This window comes from Miniopterus natalensis, chromosome 6 (assembly GCF_054644295.1).
Source record: "Miniopterus natalensis isolate mMinNat1 chromosome 6, mMinNat1.hap1, whole genome shotgun sequence".
Lineage (NCBI taxonomy): Eukaryota > Metazoa > Chordata > Mammalia > Chiroptera > Miniopteridae > Miniopterus > Miniopterus natalensis.
The window spans coordinates 2,584,436-2,602,757 of record NC_142086.1 but is presented as its reverse complement, the minus strand read 5'-3'; the positions used below and the strand labels follow the sequence as shown (position 1 = coordinate 2,602,757).

Sequence of the window (18,322 nt, the reverse complement as noted above, 5' to 3'; positions counted from 1 at the left end):
CGGGGAAAAAGACGTCCCTTTCGATTGCTAGTACTGAGTCAACTGAGTATGTATTTGAAAAAAGAATGAATTTTGACTCCACCTGGCTGGGCGTGGCTCAGCGGTTGAGCGTCAATCTAGGATCCAGGCGATCGGGGTTCGATTCCCGGTCAGGGCACATGCCCGGCTGCGGGCTTGATCAATGACTCTCTCATCATTGATGTTTCTATCTCTCTCTCTCCCTCTCCTTTCCTCTCTCTGAAATCAATAAAGATATATGAAGAAAAAAAAAAAGAATTTTGACTCCTACTCACGCCACCTGAAGAAATAAGTCTAAGTGTGATCTGATGTGAAAGGTGAAACGAATTTAAATGTCTAGAACATAACATCTTGGGCAGACAAATATTTCTCTAAAAAAACATAAAACGTACTAACATAAAAGATCAATAAATTGTATTTCATTAAAATTAGAAATTTGTGTTTCTCAGAAGACAGTGTTTGCAATATACTATCAGAAAGTATCACTAAGAGAATGGGAAAAAAGTCACAGAATGAGATAAAATACTTGTGATTAAAAAAAAAGATACATAATCAGAATACATAAAGAACTCCTATGGCCCGCCGATATGGCTCAGTGGTTGAGCATCAACCCATGATCCAGAAGATCACGGTTCAATTCCCGGTCAGGGACCATTCCCGGGTTGCAGACTCCATCCCCAGAAGGAGGCAGCCAATCGATGGTTTTCTCTCATCACTGATGTTTCTATATCTCACTCCCTCTCCTTTCTTCTCTCTGAAATCAATAAAAGCTCTTTTAAAAAAAAAAAGAAAAAGAAAGAACTACAAATCAGCAAGACAAAGAAACCCAATTTTAAAATGGGCAACTAACAACAAAATGACCAACAGTAATATGAAAATGTGCTCAGTATCGTAAATTATGAGGGGGTGCAAATTCAAACCATAATGAAACAACGTTACATATCCACCCTACTGCTAAAATGGAAAAAGAACGACAACATCCTGTGTTGGCAAAGATGTGGAGCAACTGGAACTCTCACTAACAGCTAGTGGGGACATAAACCAGTAACATACTTTGGAAAACTGGAAATATCCGCTAAAGCTAACCAACTCCTTTGATGCAGCAATTCCACTCGTAGGTGTCTATCCAACAGAAATGCATGTCTAACCCTTCCAAAGAGGCATCCTTCTGAATGTTCACAGCAACTATATCCATCACAGCCAGAAACCAAAAGCAGCCCAAACATCCATCACACTAGGATAGATAAACTATGATTTACTCCTACAATGGAACAATAAAGAGCAATTTAAAAAATGAACTACTGCTACATGCAATAAGAATGAATCTCAAATACATTATCCTGAACTAAAGAGGCAAAATACAAGCAAAATCATACTGTGCGGTTCCCACTATACAAAATAAATTCATAAACAGGTAAGAATAACTGATGTGATAAAAGTCAGCATTGTGGTTTCCAAGGGTTTGTGAGGACAGAACTGACTGAGAAAGGGCACTAGGAAAATGCTGAGCACTTGCAATGTTTTACATCTGAATAGGGACGACCTGCCCAGTTATACACATGTGAAAACCCACTGGGCTGGTCTATGAAGACTGGCATGCTTTACTGTCTATATGTTATACTTTATAGGAAAGAAAAATATAAAAATAAAAGTTTATAGGGAGTACTGTTATATTAATCTAGATTAAACAATACTCAAGTATACTCATAGTATGCTTCCACACAAACTTTTAGAAAGAAAAACTCAGGAGATAAAACAGGCAAATATTGATTAGATATTACTTTACAAAATGAACTATATACAATACACTTTGGGGACAAGTAGAGGAAAACAAATATGATCTGAATATTAGATGGCAGCAGGGAACTGGTGAGTGTGCTAAGTGTAGGATCATGGTATGTGGTAATGTAGGAGAGAGTCTTGATTTTTTAGAGTCGCAACATACTGTCAAGACAAACTGTATCTCAAATAAAAGAGAAACAGTGAGCGAGCACTGGACAATTATGGGACTGAGATGTCTTCCCTGAGTCCCTGAGCCCTAGAGCAGCTTCACTAGGATCTATCCCAATGGCCTGGTGTGGGGTGGGGTTCCAATTGGAGCCCCAGGATGTGGGTGTGTTGAGGCTGGTGGAGCCCCAGTTATGAGGGTGTGTTATGCTGGGCTTTGACCACGTGGTAAGGCTCCGAGGTCCTACCATGCTTGGCTTCAGGCTAGTCCTTAGGAAGCCTTGGGAGGTGGTAGCTGAGTGGCCAATGGCCCATGGACAGGCCCTACCCTACACGGCCTCCAAGGTAGCGGGGGTGAAAGGGCGACTGTCATTAGTGTTTTAATGGCTACTTCTGTTCAGACTTTTACAATCTATGAGAAGCTGACTCTATGCAAAAAGAGAAAAGCAGCTTGCACAGAAATGGCAGCACTGACCAGGAACTGTGCAGAAACCCTCAACAAGCTTAGCTCTGCTCAAAGGGCGTGTGGAACTGGCATCACTGTTGGAGGATGCCACCCTAGAGATCCACCACACATGGAAGGCTGCCAGCTTTCAGGCACACTCTGAAGAGCTGAACAGAACCCCTGGATTCCTGGCACCTGACACACATGGCCTATGCATGTGCCACGAATGAGTAAATGGAGCAGGTGAGAGGGAGAGGACTGAAAGTGACACAAGATTCTTCATTCACATACCTGGAATCTGTAGTTCGCTCCCCACAACCCCAGGCTCTGGGAGCTCTCTGTGCCTAGCACTTGTTTCATTGCCCTCAGTGACCTTGAGCGGTTCACTTAACCTCCCTGTGTTACCCTGTCTCTAAAATGGGCATACTGACAGTCCCCCTCTCACAGGGGTGTCACGAGGCTTAATGCACCAATACATGTCCAGTGATAAGCACAGAGCCTGCCATGTAATAAAGGCTCCCCCATGTAGGGCAACACTGAAGGTGGCCCATGAAGAGCACCCCCCCTCCGGTCTCTGGGACGTCAGCCTCACAGCCAGGCTGTGCCGCTGAGGAAAGATCTCAGGACTTTGGCGTCTGCTGACTCAGTTGGCTGAAACAATAGCCCAGAGCAGGAAGGGGCCGACGAGCGAGGAACACTGTGCTACACAACTCACAACTCCAGGCAGCTGCAGTGACGCGGGTGGGGAGCAGGAAGTGAGCAGATGAACATCCCCACCCAACTCCGCAAGGCCTGGCTCCTTTGCTTCCTCTCCAGAGGGGACAACTCCTGGCCACCAGAAAAGACACACATCTGTTCACTTAAATAAAAACAAATCCATCCCCACCTTCCAGAGTGCAGTGACCCAATGGCAGGGCAGAAAGGCAGCCCACAGTACCCAGTGGCCACTCTGCGGATTACCATTCTCTCTCCCACTCCTCTCAGTAATCCTGGGGGTGGGGGTGTAAGAGGTTACTCTCTCATCTTACAGATGCAGAAACTCAGGCTCAGAGAAGGTAAGTCGATTGTCTGAGGTCACACAGCCAGCAGAGACAGGATTCACACCCAAGGATACACTCTCTGAGGGCCAACTTGGATCACTCCCCAGGCGACTCAGCCCCTAGCCCACTTTCCCAGTGTAGAGACCCTGGAGTAGACAAAGGGGTCCCAGCAAATCCCCAAAACACAAAATGCTGACCTCAGTCAGATGAAGCTTCCCCTCGAAGCCTCAGGCACTGCAGGACAAAGGACTCCACGGCCACGTAACTGTGGCGCAGCTTAAAGGGGGTGCCAGCAGGCAAACGAGGCTGCCACTGCTTCCACTGCCCCCAGAGACGCCCACAGCACAGACCTCTGGGCTCCAGTTCACTGAAGCACCCAGGATTCTGGAAGGCTCAGCGTGCAGGAGGCCAAAGGGGCTGGTTCAGCCCAGAAGAGCTACATCAGCTGCCTCGGGCATGGCATGAACAGGAAGCAGCCCAGGCTCAGAAGCCACCGCCCTCCCTCCTGGCAGAGAACCCAGGGCTAGAATCACCGCACCCAGGACACCAGTGGTGAATGAAGCTTGACTGCCCAGCACCTGGTGCCAGATGCCAGCTTTCTTCCAACTGAGAACAAAGCTCTAGAAGGGAGCTCTCAGGAAGCCCATCTGACAATGAAAAAACTGAGGCCCAGGGCAGTGAAGCAATCTGTGAGGGACAGAGCCAGCCTCAGACCCGGGGAGCCCCGTACCAAGGCCCACCTCAGCAAGACAGCCAGAGACAGCCTCAGACCCGGGGAGCCCTGTACCAAGGCCCACCTCAGCAGGACAGCCAGAGACAGCCTCAGCATCGGCAGCCCCAGATTCAGAGGGGGGCCAGCTGTGTGTTTCCCCCAGGTAGGAAAGGACGGCTAAGGTCATTTGGGGACTAAGTGAGATGAGATACATGGAGCACCCAGCCCAGGGACTGGGGTCCGTTACTGCACTGACTGCACCAAATCTCCTCCCTTCCTTTATCCACACACTTGGCAATGCAACTTCATAGCAGTTGCCATTAGCAGGAGCCCTGAAACCTGGGCTGGCCCCTTCAGTGGATGGCAATAGGATGTGGTAAAATCAACAGTTCTGCTAGTTCCAAGCCTAGGCCCATGAATCCTTGTGTGCCCCTAATGTTTCACCGAGGCCCTGTTTCCGGCAGGGAAGCAAGAGGGGGCTGTAGCAGAGATGAGGCCTCCCAGTGAGGCCATCCAGATCAGCACCCCCTGGGGAGCTGACACGCAGCAGTGTGAGCCCAGCTGACCTCAGCCATGCCTGGCGTCTGGACCTGGGACCAACACTAGATGTTCATGGTGTGTGCTGCAGAGGTTCTCACGTGAGGACATGCGTGGCAATAAATAGATCGGTTATACTGTGACCAAGGTGTGTCCCGGGGGAACAACTGGCACAAGTTTGGGGAGAGCGGCAGAAAGATCCCCCACAGCCTCACACAGTATTATTGGGAGTGAGGCCAGACTTGCTGGGGAGCCCTTGATAAAGGCACGGGGAGAGAAAGTACACGTGCAAACTAAAATCACTGCAAGACACTGACTTCCACCTCCCAGATTGACGATGCTGGAAACATTTTACAGCACCCTGCTCACTCTCTTCTCAACGCTTTCACCATCTAACCACAGGGTTTACACATTCATGGGACTGACTGCATCCCCCACACATGGAGTGGAAGCCCCATGAGGGATGGAAGCTCATCTGTGTTCATCACTGCTGTACCCCAGCACCTGCAACAGTGTGGCAGGCACTCAATACGTATTTGCTGAATAAGTAAACTGGGGAAGCAGGCATTCTCCTACATTGCAGGTGTAAATAAAAATGATAAACCATCAGAGGAGGACATGTCAACAACATCTACCGGGGTTATAAACACGCATTCTGTGTCTTCTAAACTGAGCACACACCTGCCAACATCTCCCAAAAGAAACGCGTGTGGCTGCCCAGCCCAAGTTCCTCAGTTGGTTGAGTGTTGTCCTGTGCTCCGAAGAAAGGCCACTGGTTCAATTCCTGGTCAGGGCACATACCCGGCTGCAGGCCCTATCCTGTCAGGACATGTACAGAAGGCAACAGATCGCTGTTTCTCTCTCTCCTCCTTTTCTTTCTCCCTCCCTCCCTTCCTCTCTCTAGCATGTCCTCATGTGAGGATTAAAAAAATAAATGCATGTGGTTGATCATCTGAGCAGATACATGGCAACGCTCTTCCTAATGACCCCAGGCTGGAAGCAACCCCAAGGCCCTCGGCAGGAGAGTGTGCAGCCAAATGGGGCCCATCCGTAACAGGGAGCCCTGCTCAGCAACAAAAGGACCCATGAGGACGTGCAACCCAGGGAACCTAGAAACGCTGAGTGGAAGAAGCCGGACCCGAGAACCCCCTGCACGGCTCCGTCCCTAACAGGCTGGCAGCTGCAGTTAGAACCGGGGCAGTGGTTCCACGGATGAGCACTTCGAGGTGATCTGAGCTCTCTCATGATGTTTCATGATCTCAGTGATGGTTATATAGGTGTGTTCATTTGTAAAAATGTATGACTGACTTTTATAAAATAAAAATAAAGAAGTGCATACGCACACTGACCCTGTGGTTCCGCGGTGGGGTGTGGCATAAAGATGTTCATCCAAACACGGCTATTTAATGACAAAGACTGAAAACAATCTGAGGGCCCATTGCTAGGGACTGTAAACAAAAGAGGAATGAGCACACAGTGGAGCACTAGTGAGGGAGCTCCTCACATGCTGACAACTGAAAAGCAAGCACGGGATGGAACACTGCATAAGCCCAGGCCTCTTGTCTGCCCGCCCTGGCTCTGGCTGCTCCCAGCAGGCCCTGACAGTCAGACATCCCATTTCAAGACCCTCTGGGCTGGGGGTGATGAGAGGCAGGGCTGGCTGGGCCCGCCTGTCAGCTCTCCTCACAGCACTCTGCTGCTGAGCAGGGCGGTGGTCCCCACAGGGTGACTCCTCCCCAGCCTGCCCCAGGAGCCTTGAGTTCTCGCAGGAGGCAGTTCTGTCGTATAAGACAGGCTCAGATGTCTGGAATCCCAGCCTGGCTCCCTCAGGTCTCCAGGCTGTGCTCATGGGCTCTTCAGATCCTACACAAGCTTAGTCTTCCACAGACCAACACTAGAGGGGAGAGGGCAGGGTCTACCAGGAAACAGAGTCTAGGTGAGTCCCTCTCCCCTACTCCTGGGGGCCCTGGGGACCCATAGACCTTGGGAAGGCCCAGGGCTGGCTCCTGGGACTGTAGGGTAAGGCAGGGAGAGACCTGCTCCTGCAGTCTCCTCCCTGCACCCAGAAGGTAATACCTATGGCCCGACACCTAGTGGCTCCCCACACCCCTAAATCTTCATCCCAATGGCCTGGTCCCTGCTCCTCCCAGATGCTTCCAGCCACACAGCCTCCTTTTAATCCAATGAATTCCCTCAGGTGCAGGGCCTTTGCACACCCTGCGTCCTATGTCTGGAGCACTCTCTTCTCTCTGCTTCCACCCATCACCCAGTCAACAACCCCTCCAGCTCAAACATCACTTTCCCTAGAAAGCCTTACCTGATCTTCAGGAGGAATCAGACGCACCTCCCCCGGCCCCCGCCACACACACACACACACACACACAAGCTCACAGGGAACAAAAACTCCATACCCAGTGACTACTGGGTTCTTTATTCCCCTATAAACCATAAGCTTCCAGAAGGCCAAGATGATGTGGACTCTGGTCATCTGTCACAGTCTGTGTCTACACTGGTCTCCGGATCAACTGCCAGGGATAAAGACAGGAAGGCATATGAGGGAAACCTGGGCCCACCATGTCCTAGACATGTGTCCGTGGGCAAGTGGCCTAAATCCCCTCTGCAAACTAAGGGAGTGGCTATGAGGATGAAAGGGGTTAATAATCACACAGGGCTAACAAAGGTACCCAGCAGGAGCAGGAGCAGGAGCACTATTTGGTATCTGCAATTAACATACAGTTATTTGAATTTAAATAGCTTCTCTGTTAACCAGAGCATCACAGCACTCAGAGACCCCTGCCCTGCAGAATCTGATTAAGTGAGGCCCTGAGGAAGGGGCCTCTTTCCTGCCTGGCTCTGGGAGCCTGTAGAGGTTACGCTGGAGCCTTTTCCAGAAGGGGGACTGCCTCCAGCTGCTCTGAGAACCACTGCCTTCCTGAGGGTCACCTGTTCCAGGATCCCTTCCCTGTGGCCCGGGAGGCAGCAGAGGTTGGGGTTGGGGTGTTTGCCAAGCCTCCATCATGGCAGCCCAGCAATAGAAGCCCCCTCACAAAGCCCCCTAAACGGCAACAGACATACCCCTCTGCCTGGCCCACAGAGCCAGGCATGTGGCTTCCATTAGGCCACATCTGGACATGCTCAGAGGCAGTCTGGATCCCTGGCAGGGTTTCGGCTCAAAGACAGGAACCCCCCCTTCCCCCCACCCCTGCCCTAGCCAGGTCCAGGGCAATGGCTGGAAACCTCCTTCTCCAGGCCCCAGAGCTGCCATGGCAACAGGGCTGGGGGTCATTTCCGGCCCATGGCCCGCCTCTCAGCAGGCCCCCAGGCAAGCAGGGCAAAGCCACCTCCCAACTCCTCTTCACAAAGGGTCCTTCCATCACTGGGGACCCTTCCCCCCAGCTCTCCCCCACAACAGCAGCCAGGGGCTTCTAAGGCCCCCCACTCCCCCCAAGATGCTCAATTGGGCACCTGACCCAGCCCCCATCAGGCCTCCCACCGCACCCCCCATGCACTTGGTTCTGGCCATGGGTAAATCTGTGTGCCCATCTATTCAGAGCCTCCGCCCCCAGGAGACCTCAGAAGAGGCGAGCTGCGCCTGCCTCTCTCCTGCACAGCCCTGCACAGACAGACGGCTCCCTAAGTATCTGTTCAAGAAATGAGTGGACTGAAGAATGGACACTGAGTAATAATAGCTAGTATTTTAACTAATCAGCAAGTACTAAGTTCCCTGCCAAGCACTGGACATAAAAAGGACACACACCTGGGTTGCAGGTTCGATTCCCGGCCCCGGTCGGAGCGCATGCGGGCAGCAACCAATAGATGTGCCTCTCTCACATCGATGTCTGTCTGTCTGTCTCTCTCTCTCTCACCCTCCCTCCCTCCTACTCTCTCTAGAAAATCAATGGAAAAAAGTATCCTTTGATAAGAATTAAAAAAACAACCAGCTCCATGAAGCAGGAACTTCTCTGCTGCTTAAAGATGAAGAAACTGAGGCACAAAAAGATAAGCCATTTGCCTAAGTTACACAGGTGACAGTGGACACTGGGTGAGTAGGAGCACAAAAGATATGTGGGCGTGGTGGATGGCAGGCCCGCCCTTGGGTATCAGGCCAGGGCCAAGCTCCTGGGTCCCATTTAAAGCCACCTACTCCCCAACACACATGCCAACCTCCCACACCTTCCTTTCCCTGCACACCAGAAGCTGAAACAGCCTGTCCAGGCCCTCATGCCCTGAGCATTCTCATTTCTGGGCCTTGCCTGTGTGGGGCCTCTGCTAGGACAGTCTTCAGGGGCAGTCAGTCAGAGAGCCTTACCCACAAGCCGCCCTCGTCAAAGGCCACACTCCAAAATCCACTGAGAAAGCCCAGGGCAGAAAACAAAAACAAAAACCAGGGTTCCTGAGAACAAAGAAATTCTCAGGATTCCAAAAGCCCAGAACCACAGAAAGGCCTCTGGTGGCAAGAGGTGGGGTAGGGGGCAGGGGTGTGTCTGTTTTGGAAACCCCAGAGGCTGCAGCCCAAGCGCACCGCATGTGCCAGGCTCTGGAGAAAAGCCCTCTGAGCACACATGCACCTCATTACAGTGCCCCATACCCCACACACACGCCTCACTTCCCACAGGCTCTGGGCTCAGTAGCAAGGAGGCCCCTAAAACACAATGCCTTGGTCCCAGCCCACCACCTCTCATTCTGTGACCTGGAGCCACTAGAAACACCTGACTTTAAAATGAGAAGAAATTTACCTCCATGGTTGGGGAAAAGATCAAGTCACAGAAACGGGGCCTGGCACCCAATAGGTCCTCCATGAGGGTGAACTGTGTGCCCCACCCACTGCAAGCAGGCTGGATGCACAGCACTGTGGGCTTGTGGACCATCTGGCCTACAGGTTGGGGGAGCCTGCAGTTTCACCCCTCACTGCACGTGCACAGGCTTTGCACAGAACAGATGGGAAATTGGGGCCCAGGCCACACAGCTGTGGGCAGCAGGGTGGGTCAATGGGAATGCTGCAGAAATCCTAGAATCCCCTCATGTCCCCTCCTCCAAGAAGTCTTCCAAGATACCTCCCAGGCATCCCTCCCTCACAGCGCCTGGCCATAGTGGTCCATTCCTGCCTCCCCAGGGCCCACCAAAACCTGCTCATTATTTATACCTAATGAAGGATTGTAGAGTGAATGACATGGGACTGAACAAGACACAGACTCCCAGCTGTGGGGAGAGATCTCTAGACAATGACACAAGTCCCCAGAACACCCTCCGAGGGAAAAAAAGAAAATGGAGCTGGAGGAAGGGTCAGACAAGACATAAAGATTCAAGGAAGGATTCCTGAAGGAGGTGCACCTGTGCTAGTGGAAACAGTGTACACACATGTGGCACAGAGGGGGATACTGCTGCAGGGTGCATGGGAAGGGGGCAGGGGACAAGGGTGAGAAGGGACAACTGACAGAGGGGGTGGACACAGAGCCCCTACAAGTCACTCATTCATTCAATATCTACAGAGCACTGACTGTGTGCCAGGCCTTGCTGGAGGCTCTGTACACAGCAGAAAAGATGGCAGTTATGTCCCTCTGCTCACGGCACTAACATTCTACTAGGAAAAATTGCATCAAGGTAAGAGGAAGGAGTGCCGTTCTTTTAGCTGGGAGCCCAGGGAAAGCCTCTCTGGGGAGGTGACCTTGAACAGACAGCTGAATGGAGAAAGGAGTGAGCCGCGTGGACACCTGGAGAACACATCAGAAAGAGCAAGTGGCAGGTGCAAGTGCCCTGGGGCTGCCACGGCGCCTAGACAGGAGGCCAGTGGGGCTGAGCAGAGTGGGTGAGGGGGAGGGTTACTATGAATTGGAAATTCATCTCCCACCCCAAACCTGTGTTAAAACCCTAATCCCCAACGGGATGGTATTTGGAGATGAAGCTTTTGGGAGGTGATTAGGTGATGAGGGTGGAGCCCTCATGATGGAATTAGCAGCTTTCTAAAAAAAAACACCAAAGAGTCTGCTCCTCCTGTACTGGTACCTCAGCCGAGATGTGTCCTCGCCTGCTCTGCCGCATGAGGACACACGAGAAGCTGACCATGGACAAGCCAGGAGGTGGGCCCTCAGATGCCCACACTCATCTTGGATTCCCAGCTCCAGAACTGTGAGAAATAAGTGTCTGTCATTTAGTCGCCCAGACTGTGGTGTTTTTGTAATAGCAGCCCAAATGGACTAGGACAGGGGTGATGGAGACAAGGTCGAAGAAGTCACAAAGGTAGGCTGTGCAGGACCTGTGGCCCGAGAGGACCCTGGCTTCTACACGGAGCAGGCGGAAGCCAGGGCAGCGTGCAGAGCAGAGCGATTAGAACAACTTGTGTGAACAGGACCAACGGGAAGAGGTGGCAGACCTAGGCAGACTCTCAAAAAGAGCCCCCATGAGAGACTGCAGTTCCTCGGCTATCACCTCAGAGACCGAGGTCGCAGCCATGCCTGGAAGGATGTGAGAAGGCAGCTGCCCTGGGTCTCTGAGACTCCCCACTTCCTGCTGGGGCACTATGGACCCTACAGACCCTACCTGCACCTAAGCAGAGCCCCTCATGCACCCCCAACCCTGATGAGGGATGCCTACTGGGCCCTGGACCACAGCCATACCACGCATGTAGCCCAGAACTGATTGCAACAGGGACCTCACCCCCACCCACCCACTCCATCCCCAGGAGCTAAGCCAGAGAGAAAGCTGCATCTACGAAGTTCATGCCCTCAAGTGTGGGGTCCACAGACCCAACTTCAATGTCCCAGGCAGCTGTGCAGAGACCTGCAGCAATGATACGACCTGAGGCTGCCTCCCCTGGACTACGTCTAAGAAGGAACTAGGAAAGAGACTTACCTTCAGAGTCACTTCTGGGGACAGAATGGACAGAGTTGGGGTCAGTGTCTTCCTCTGGCTGAAGATGGGGCAGAGCCAGTGGTGGCTTGGGCACTTCCTGGATGGGTAGGACCTGGGTGGTCTCATGGGGAGGTATGGTCAGGATGGTGTGGCTGCTGGGCTTTGGTGCATCTCTGGGAGAACTGAATGTGGCCTGAGACTGGAGGACACTAGCCATGTCTGATCCCAGCACAGGGCCAGTTCCCCCTTGTCCAGTGTTTTGGGGGGTGGCCTGGGCATCCGGGATAAGGTTCTCTTCCGGCCCTGCTCTGGTATCTGCCCTCTTCTCTTGGACGGGGAGACTGGGCCTGGCTGGGCCTGAACTGGGAGGCCCATTGAGTCCCCTGAGGCCACCTGCTGCCAGCTGCCCTCTGGCAGCAATTTCCTCCCTCTCCGTGTCCCCTGGCCCTTGTCTGTCCTCCATCACTCTCCTGGCTTTGGCCTGCACAGGAGCTGGCGGGCCCAAGGCAGAAGCTGCTGTTGGCATGAGGAGGTCAGCCACCCAGGGGGTGGTAGGGGTGGCAGACAGCGGCTGAATTCTGCCTCCCAGGGTGGCTGGGCCCCCTGTACCTGCCTGAAGCTCGCCTGCCAAAGCCGCTGCCACTTCTGCTTCAGCCACCTCTTGGTCATAACTGTAGGGGTCTTCATAGTGTCGCGCAGAGTCACTCTCTTCAGGATCTGAGAAGTTCCCGGTGGCGGCAGTGGGCATGGCCTCGGAATCTCCATGGCAACTGGGGACCTGGTAGCAGATGAGCTCACCACCAGTGTCAGGACAGTGGCAGGCCTGGCACGGCGGCAGGTGGACCGTGTGGCCCGCAGCATACTTGCGGCCGGTGTGGACACAGCCCAGCTGGCCACACTGCGGGCAGCTGTCAGCTGTCACCACGGCCTCAATGCAGTTGGGTGGGAGCTCAGGGCACAGCATGAACTGGCAGCTGATCTTGCCGCCACCTGGTGGGCAGGAACACTCAGTGCTGCCAAAGTCCACGAAGTAGGACTGGCCTGCGGGCACACGGCCACGCACAAAGCCACCCTGCAGACAGTCGTAGTACTGGTAGCCCTCGCAGGCACAGCCCTGCTGCATACACGTGGCACAGCAGGCACCCGGCTCCAGCGCCTCCTCAATGCAGTTCTCCAGCGGCGGGCATTCGACACCCGTGCAGTCCTGCCGTGGGGCTGCCGCACCTGTGCTTGCACCCAGGGCCAGGGCCAGGGCCAACCAGGCTCCTGCAGGCTCCCGGAACATCACCATGGTCCCACAGTCAGCCCAGCTGCCACTTCCAGTCAAAGGTCCCCTCTCCAAGGTCCTGGGGGAATCAGAAAGGACACCTGTCAGCACCATACCAGCCCACACATGATGCACATGCGCCCCCCAGATGCACATAAAAACTAGTCCAGATGCCTGGACAGAGCCTCAGCCACCTTCACTCACACCTGTGCACTTGTCTCTACACACACAATAGCGGTCACCTGTGTCTGAAGGCACAAAGGCATTGCCACACGTGTAAAAGGGTCACAGAAGGGGGTTTCCACGGCCGCGCAGGCGCCACAGGTGCTGCTATGCAGACACAGCACGGCCGGGTCAAGGCCGCGGACCCCGCATCAGCTGCTTTCAGATACCAGCCCTCCTGCGCAGTCACACTCAGACACGCCTGCCCTCCTTCACCACTGTCACACTCACACTCAGACACGCCTGCCCTCCTTCACCACTGTCACACTCACACTCAGACACGCCTGCCCTCCTTCACCACTGTCACACTCACACTCAGACACGCCTGCCCTCCTTCACCACTGTCACACTCACTCACAGACACGCCTGCCCTCCTTCACCAGTCACACTCACACTCAGACACGCCTGCCCTCCTTCACCACTGTCACACTCACTCACAGACACGCCTGCCCTCCTTCACCACTGTCACACTCACACTCAGACACGCCTGCCCTCCTTCACCGCTGTCACACTCACACTCAGACACGCCTGCCCTCCTTCACCACTGTCACACTCACACTCAGACACGCCTGCCCTCCTTCACCACTGTCACACTCACACTCACAGACACGCCTGCCCTCCTTCACCACTGTCACACTCACACTCAGACACGCCTGCCCTCCTTCACCACTGTCACACTCACACTCAGACACGCCTGCCCTCCTTCACCACTGTCACACTCACTCACAGACACGCCTGCCCTCCTTCACCACTGTCACACTCACACTCAGACACGCCTGCCCTCCTTCACCACTGTCACACTCACTCACAGACACGCCTGCCCTCCTTCACCACTGTCACACTCACACTCAGACACGCCTGCCCTCCTTCACCACTGTCACACTCACACTCAGACACGCCTGCCCTCCTTCACCACTGTCACACTCACACTCACAGACACGCCTGCCCTCCTTCACCACTGTCACACTCACACTCACAGACACGCCTGCCCTCCTTCACCACTGTCACACTCACTCACAGACACGCCTGCCCTCCTTCACCACTGTCACACTCACACTCAGACACGCCTGCCCTCCTTCACCACTGTCACACTCACTCACAGACACGCCTGCCCTCCTTCACCACTGTCACACTCACACTCAGACACGCCTGCCCTCCTTCACCGCTGTCACACTCACACTCAGACACGCCTGCCCTCCTTCACCACTGTCACACTCACACTCAGACACGCCTGCCCTCCTTCACCACTGTCACACTCACACTCAGACACGCCTGCCCTCCTTCACCACTGTCACACTCACACTCACAGACACGCCTGCCCTCCTTCACCACTGTCACACTCACACTCAGACACGCCTGCCCTCCTTCACCACTGTCACACTCACACTCAGACACGCCTGCCCTCCTTCACCACTGTCACACTCACTCACAGACACGCCTGCCCTCCTTCACCACTGTCACACTCACACTCAGACACGCCTGCCCTCCTTCACCACTGTCACACTCACTCACAGACACGCCTGCCCTCCTTCACCACTGTCACACTCACACTCAGACACGCCTGCCCTCCTTCACCACTGTCACACTCACACTCAGACACGCCTGCCCTCCTTCACCACTGTCACACTCACACTCACAGACACGCCTGCCCTCCTTCACCACTGTCACACTCACACTCAGACACGCCTGCCCTCCTTCACCACTGTCACACTCACACTCAGACACGCCTGCCCTCCTTCACCACTGTCACACTCACTCACAGACACGCCTGCCCTCCTTCACCACTGTCACACTCACACTCAGACACGCCTGCCCTCCTTCACCACTGTCACACTCACACTCAGACACGCCTGCCCTCCTTCACCGCTGTCACACTCACACTCAGACATGCCTGCCCTCCTTCACCGCTGTCACACTCACACTCAGACATGCCTGCCCTCCTTCACCGCTGTCACACTCACACTCACAGACACGCCTGCCCTCCTTCACCGCTGTCACACTCACACTCACAGACACGCCTGCCCTCCTTCACCACTGTCACACTCACTCACAGACACGCCTGCCCTCCTTCACCACTGTCACACTCACTCACAGACACGCCTGCCCTCCTTCACCGCTGTCACACTCACACTCACAGACACGCCTGCCCTCCTTCACCGCTGTCACACTCACACTCAGACACGCCTGCCCTCCTTCACCACTGTCACACTCACACTCAGACACACCTGCCCTCCTTCACCACTGTCACACTCACTCACAGACACACCTGCCCTCCTTCACCACTGTCACACTCACTCACAGACACGCCTGCCCTCCTTCACCACTGTCACACTCACACTCAGACACGCCTGCCCTCCTTCACCACTGTCACACTCACACTCAGACACGCCTGCCCTCCTTCACCTCTGTCACACTCACACTCAGACACGCCTGCTCTACTTCTCTAGGACACGCATCCAGCAGCCTAGGGCACTCTGGGTCTCCACACCCTCCGTGACAGGCACCCACATGCAAGCCGCAATCCCCAGTTACACACACTGTTACACACACTGTCTCACCGACCACCTCAGCCATGGGCTGTGGTCTCCCAGCCATAGTCCCACACACATGGATGCATACACATAACCACCCAAACAGTTTCTGTCCCCTAAAATCATGCCCAATTCCCAGCCTCTGCTCAGAAGCCCGCGGCTGACAACCAGCGGATATGATCAGGTGGATGCTGGACAGCAGCAGGCTCTCTTCTAGGCCTTGGCGGAGGCAGACAGCCCCTGCCACAGCCCTCAGCAACCGCCAGGGCTAAGGAACAGCCTCCCAAGATGCCCTTGGATTGCAAATTTTGCCAACCTCCTCAGCTGCCCCAGCAAAGGTTACCACCATTTCCAGAATTATCCTGGATACTCCCACCCCCATCCTGGCACCTCTCAAGTTCCATCCACTCTCCCCCATGAACAGCCTTCCACTTCCTCTGCCCCCTCAGTGCTGTTCCTCACTCCACTGCTACTCTTTCTTTGCAAAACCAGTGTAATCCCAGAGCAGCTGACCTGACACACCAGAGGCCCCAGACCATGCCGAGTCAGGTGGCCAGCAAGGAAAGGTCCAGATACCCTGTGGAAGCTGCCTGACCCTCCCGTCTCAAAGGCCTTCAAACGACACTCTCGCAGGGCTCTCTGTTTCCCCAGCCCCTCCTCACCATCCTCTACAGGCCACTCAAATGCCACCTTTTCACAAGTCCCCATCCTCCCCCACTGTCACCCTTACAAAATCACCGGTCCCCACATCCCACCATAGCTCGGAGGCCAGGCTGCCCCCCTGAGGTTGATGGCCTGGGTCACGGACAAGGGCTCCTTCTCCACCCACTTCCAGCCCCCAACCCCAGGCTACCATTTGCAGCCACTTAGCTAAAATTTTCCAATTTTTTTTAAAAGGGATAAAAAGACAATGGAGTGACATCTCTAGTATTTTAAGTGTTTGTAATTTCAGACCTAAAAATAGTAATAAAAACTTCTTAAAAGTTTCAGACAAAGAGCAAGCAGGCAGAGGGGAGAGCCACCCTGTTTCTAGAGGAAGCCACCAGCAGCTGCCCACCTCCCGGCTGAGCTAGGGCAGGGGAGGCAAGCATGACCTGAGAGTACAGGACCTGTGCCTGGAGGGGCAAGGCCAGGACAATAGCCACTCAGTGGCCAGCACAGCCAGGAAAGGAGGCCTGCCTCTGCCAGCCAGGCAGCCAGCACCGACTGAGCACATCTTATGTGCGGGGCTCCTTCTAGAGCTGAGGTTTATTAGCAAATAAGACAGGCTTCATGGCCATTCTGCTGGCACTGACCTTCTGATGCAGGGAGGCCCGTCATAAACCCACAGCAATTCAGTGGGTTTCTGCATGTGGTAAGTACAATGAGGAAATAAATGAATGAAAGCAGGGAAGTGGAACAGGAAGTGACTGGGGTGTGAAAGAGCCCGTTTTAGCCAGGATGCTCACACAAGGCTTCTCTGAGAAGTGGCATTTGAGCTGAGACCTGAGTGGATCAATGGAGACAGCCACGTGAATGTCTGCAGGCAAAGTATGTCAGGTGGCAGACAGGACCAGCAGGTGCAAAGGACCTAGGCAGGACCAGCTGGAGGGAGGTGAGGAACAGCAGGAGGCCACCGCTGCTGAGCGAAATGAGCAAGGGTGAGTGTGGTGACAGCCAGATCACGCAGGGATTCTGGCTATAGTGAGGGCTGCTGGAAGCCCTGGGCCTGGAATGACTGATGCGACTCTATTAAGAGCTGCTTTGTTAAAAGCAGGGGGGCCAGGCAAGAGCAGAGAAGCCAGGGAGACAAGTGACAGGAGGTGGGAGAGGACAGTGGACAGGGGAATGATTTTGAAGGTAGAGTTGGCAGGATTTGCTGCTAGACTGCATGGGTGTGACAGGAGAGGAGTCCAGGATGAGCCCAGGCTTTGGCTGAAGTGCCTAGAAGGATGGAGCTGCCACTTCCTGAGGAAGGAGGGCCATGGGCCCCAGGGGAGGTGTGCAGCCCAGTTTGGGCCGCATTGAGTATGAGGAGCCCAGGGATCATTCAAGTGAAGATGGTAAGAATGCTACCAGGGACAGGAGTGTGTGGACTCCAAGGAGTCACGGGACTCCAAGAGGTGACACACACATTCCCCAAGCTGAGAAGCCGCTTCCGGAGGGTGGGGGCTCCATAAAGCCAGTCTGATTAGGAACTGGTCACTGGGAGAGCCCGGGCCTGCGATCCCCAATAACAAAGCCAGTGACTGTCTGCAGGCGACGCAGTGGACAGCACAAAGGCCGAGTCAGTGCTCAGCAGTGTTGTTTAAGAAAAGAAGCATCTGCCTGACCAGCATGCCTGTGTTTGAGCATCGACCTAGGATCCAGGAGATCGGGGTTCGATTCCCAGTCAGGGCACAGGCCCGGGTTTTAGGTTCAATTCCCAGTAGGGGGCATGCAGGAGGCAGCTGATCAATGACTCTCTCATCATTGTTTCTTTCTCTCTCTCTCTCCCTTCCCCTCTCTCTTAAAATCAATGAAAACATTTTTTAAAAATTGGGGAAAATAAGAAACAAAAGAAACATTTGCAGACCAAGACGTAAACCCTCTTCCCACCCTCCCTCCGCCTTTCCATTCCTCACACACTCAGATGAACAATACTTCCTGAGAGGGAAATATTCCCACCAGAGGCGGGGAGGCTCCTCCCGGAGGACCTTTACTGCTAGCCAGGCCCGCTGCACCCCAGCCACCCCACTGCACGCTCTCCTACAAGTCAAACCCCTAGTTCTGCTC

At 54.0% G+C, this 18,322-nt stretch overlaps 1 protein-coding gene across 5 annotated transcripts in view; it reads right to left on the bottom strand.

Annotated features, from left to right (window-relative positions):
* FBLN2 (fibulin 2) overlaps positions 1-18,322 on the bottom strand; it is an 89,215-nt gene that overhangs the window by 44,703 nt on the left and 26,190 nt on the right. For all 5 annotated transcript variants that reach the window (XM_087818045.1, XM_016215653.2, XM_087818047.1 and 2 more), the window contains one exon: positions 11,549-12,894. In XM_087818045.1, coding sequence (XP_087674171.1) covers positions 11,549-12,839 — 1,291 coding nt within the window. In that variant the 5' untranslated portion in view covers positions 12,840-12,894. Of the gene's footprint in view, positions 1-11,548; positions 12,895-18,322 lie in introns of those variants that run through there.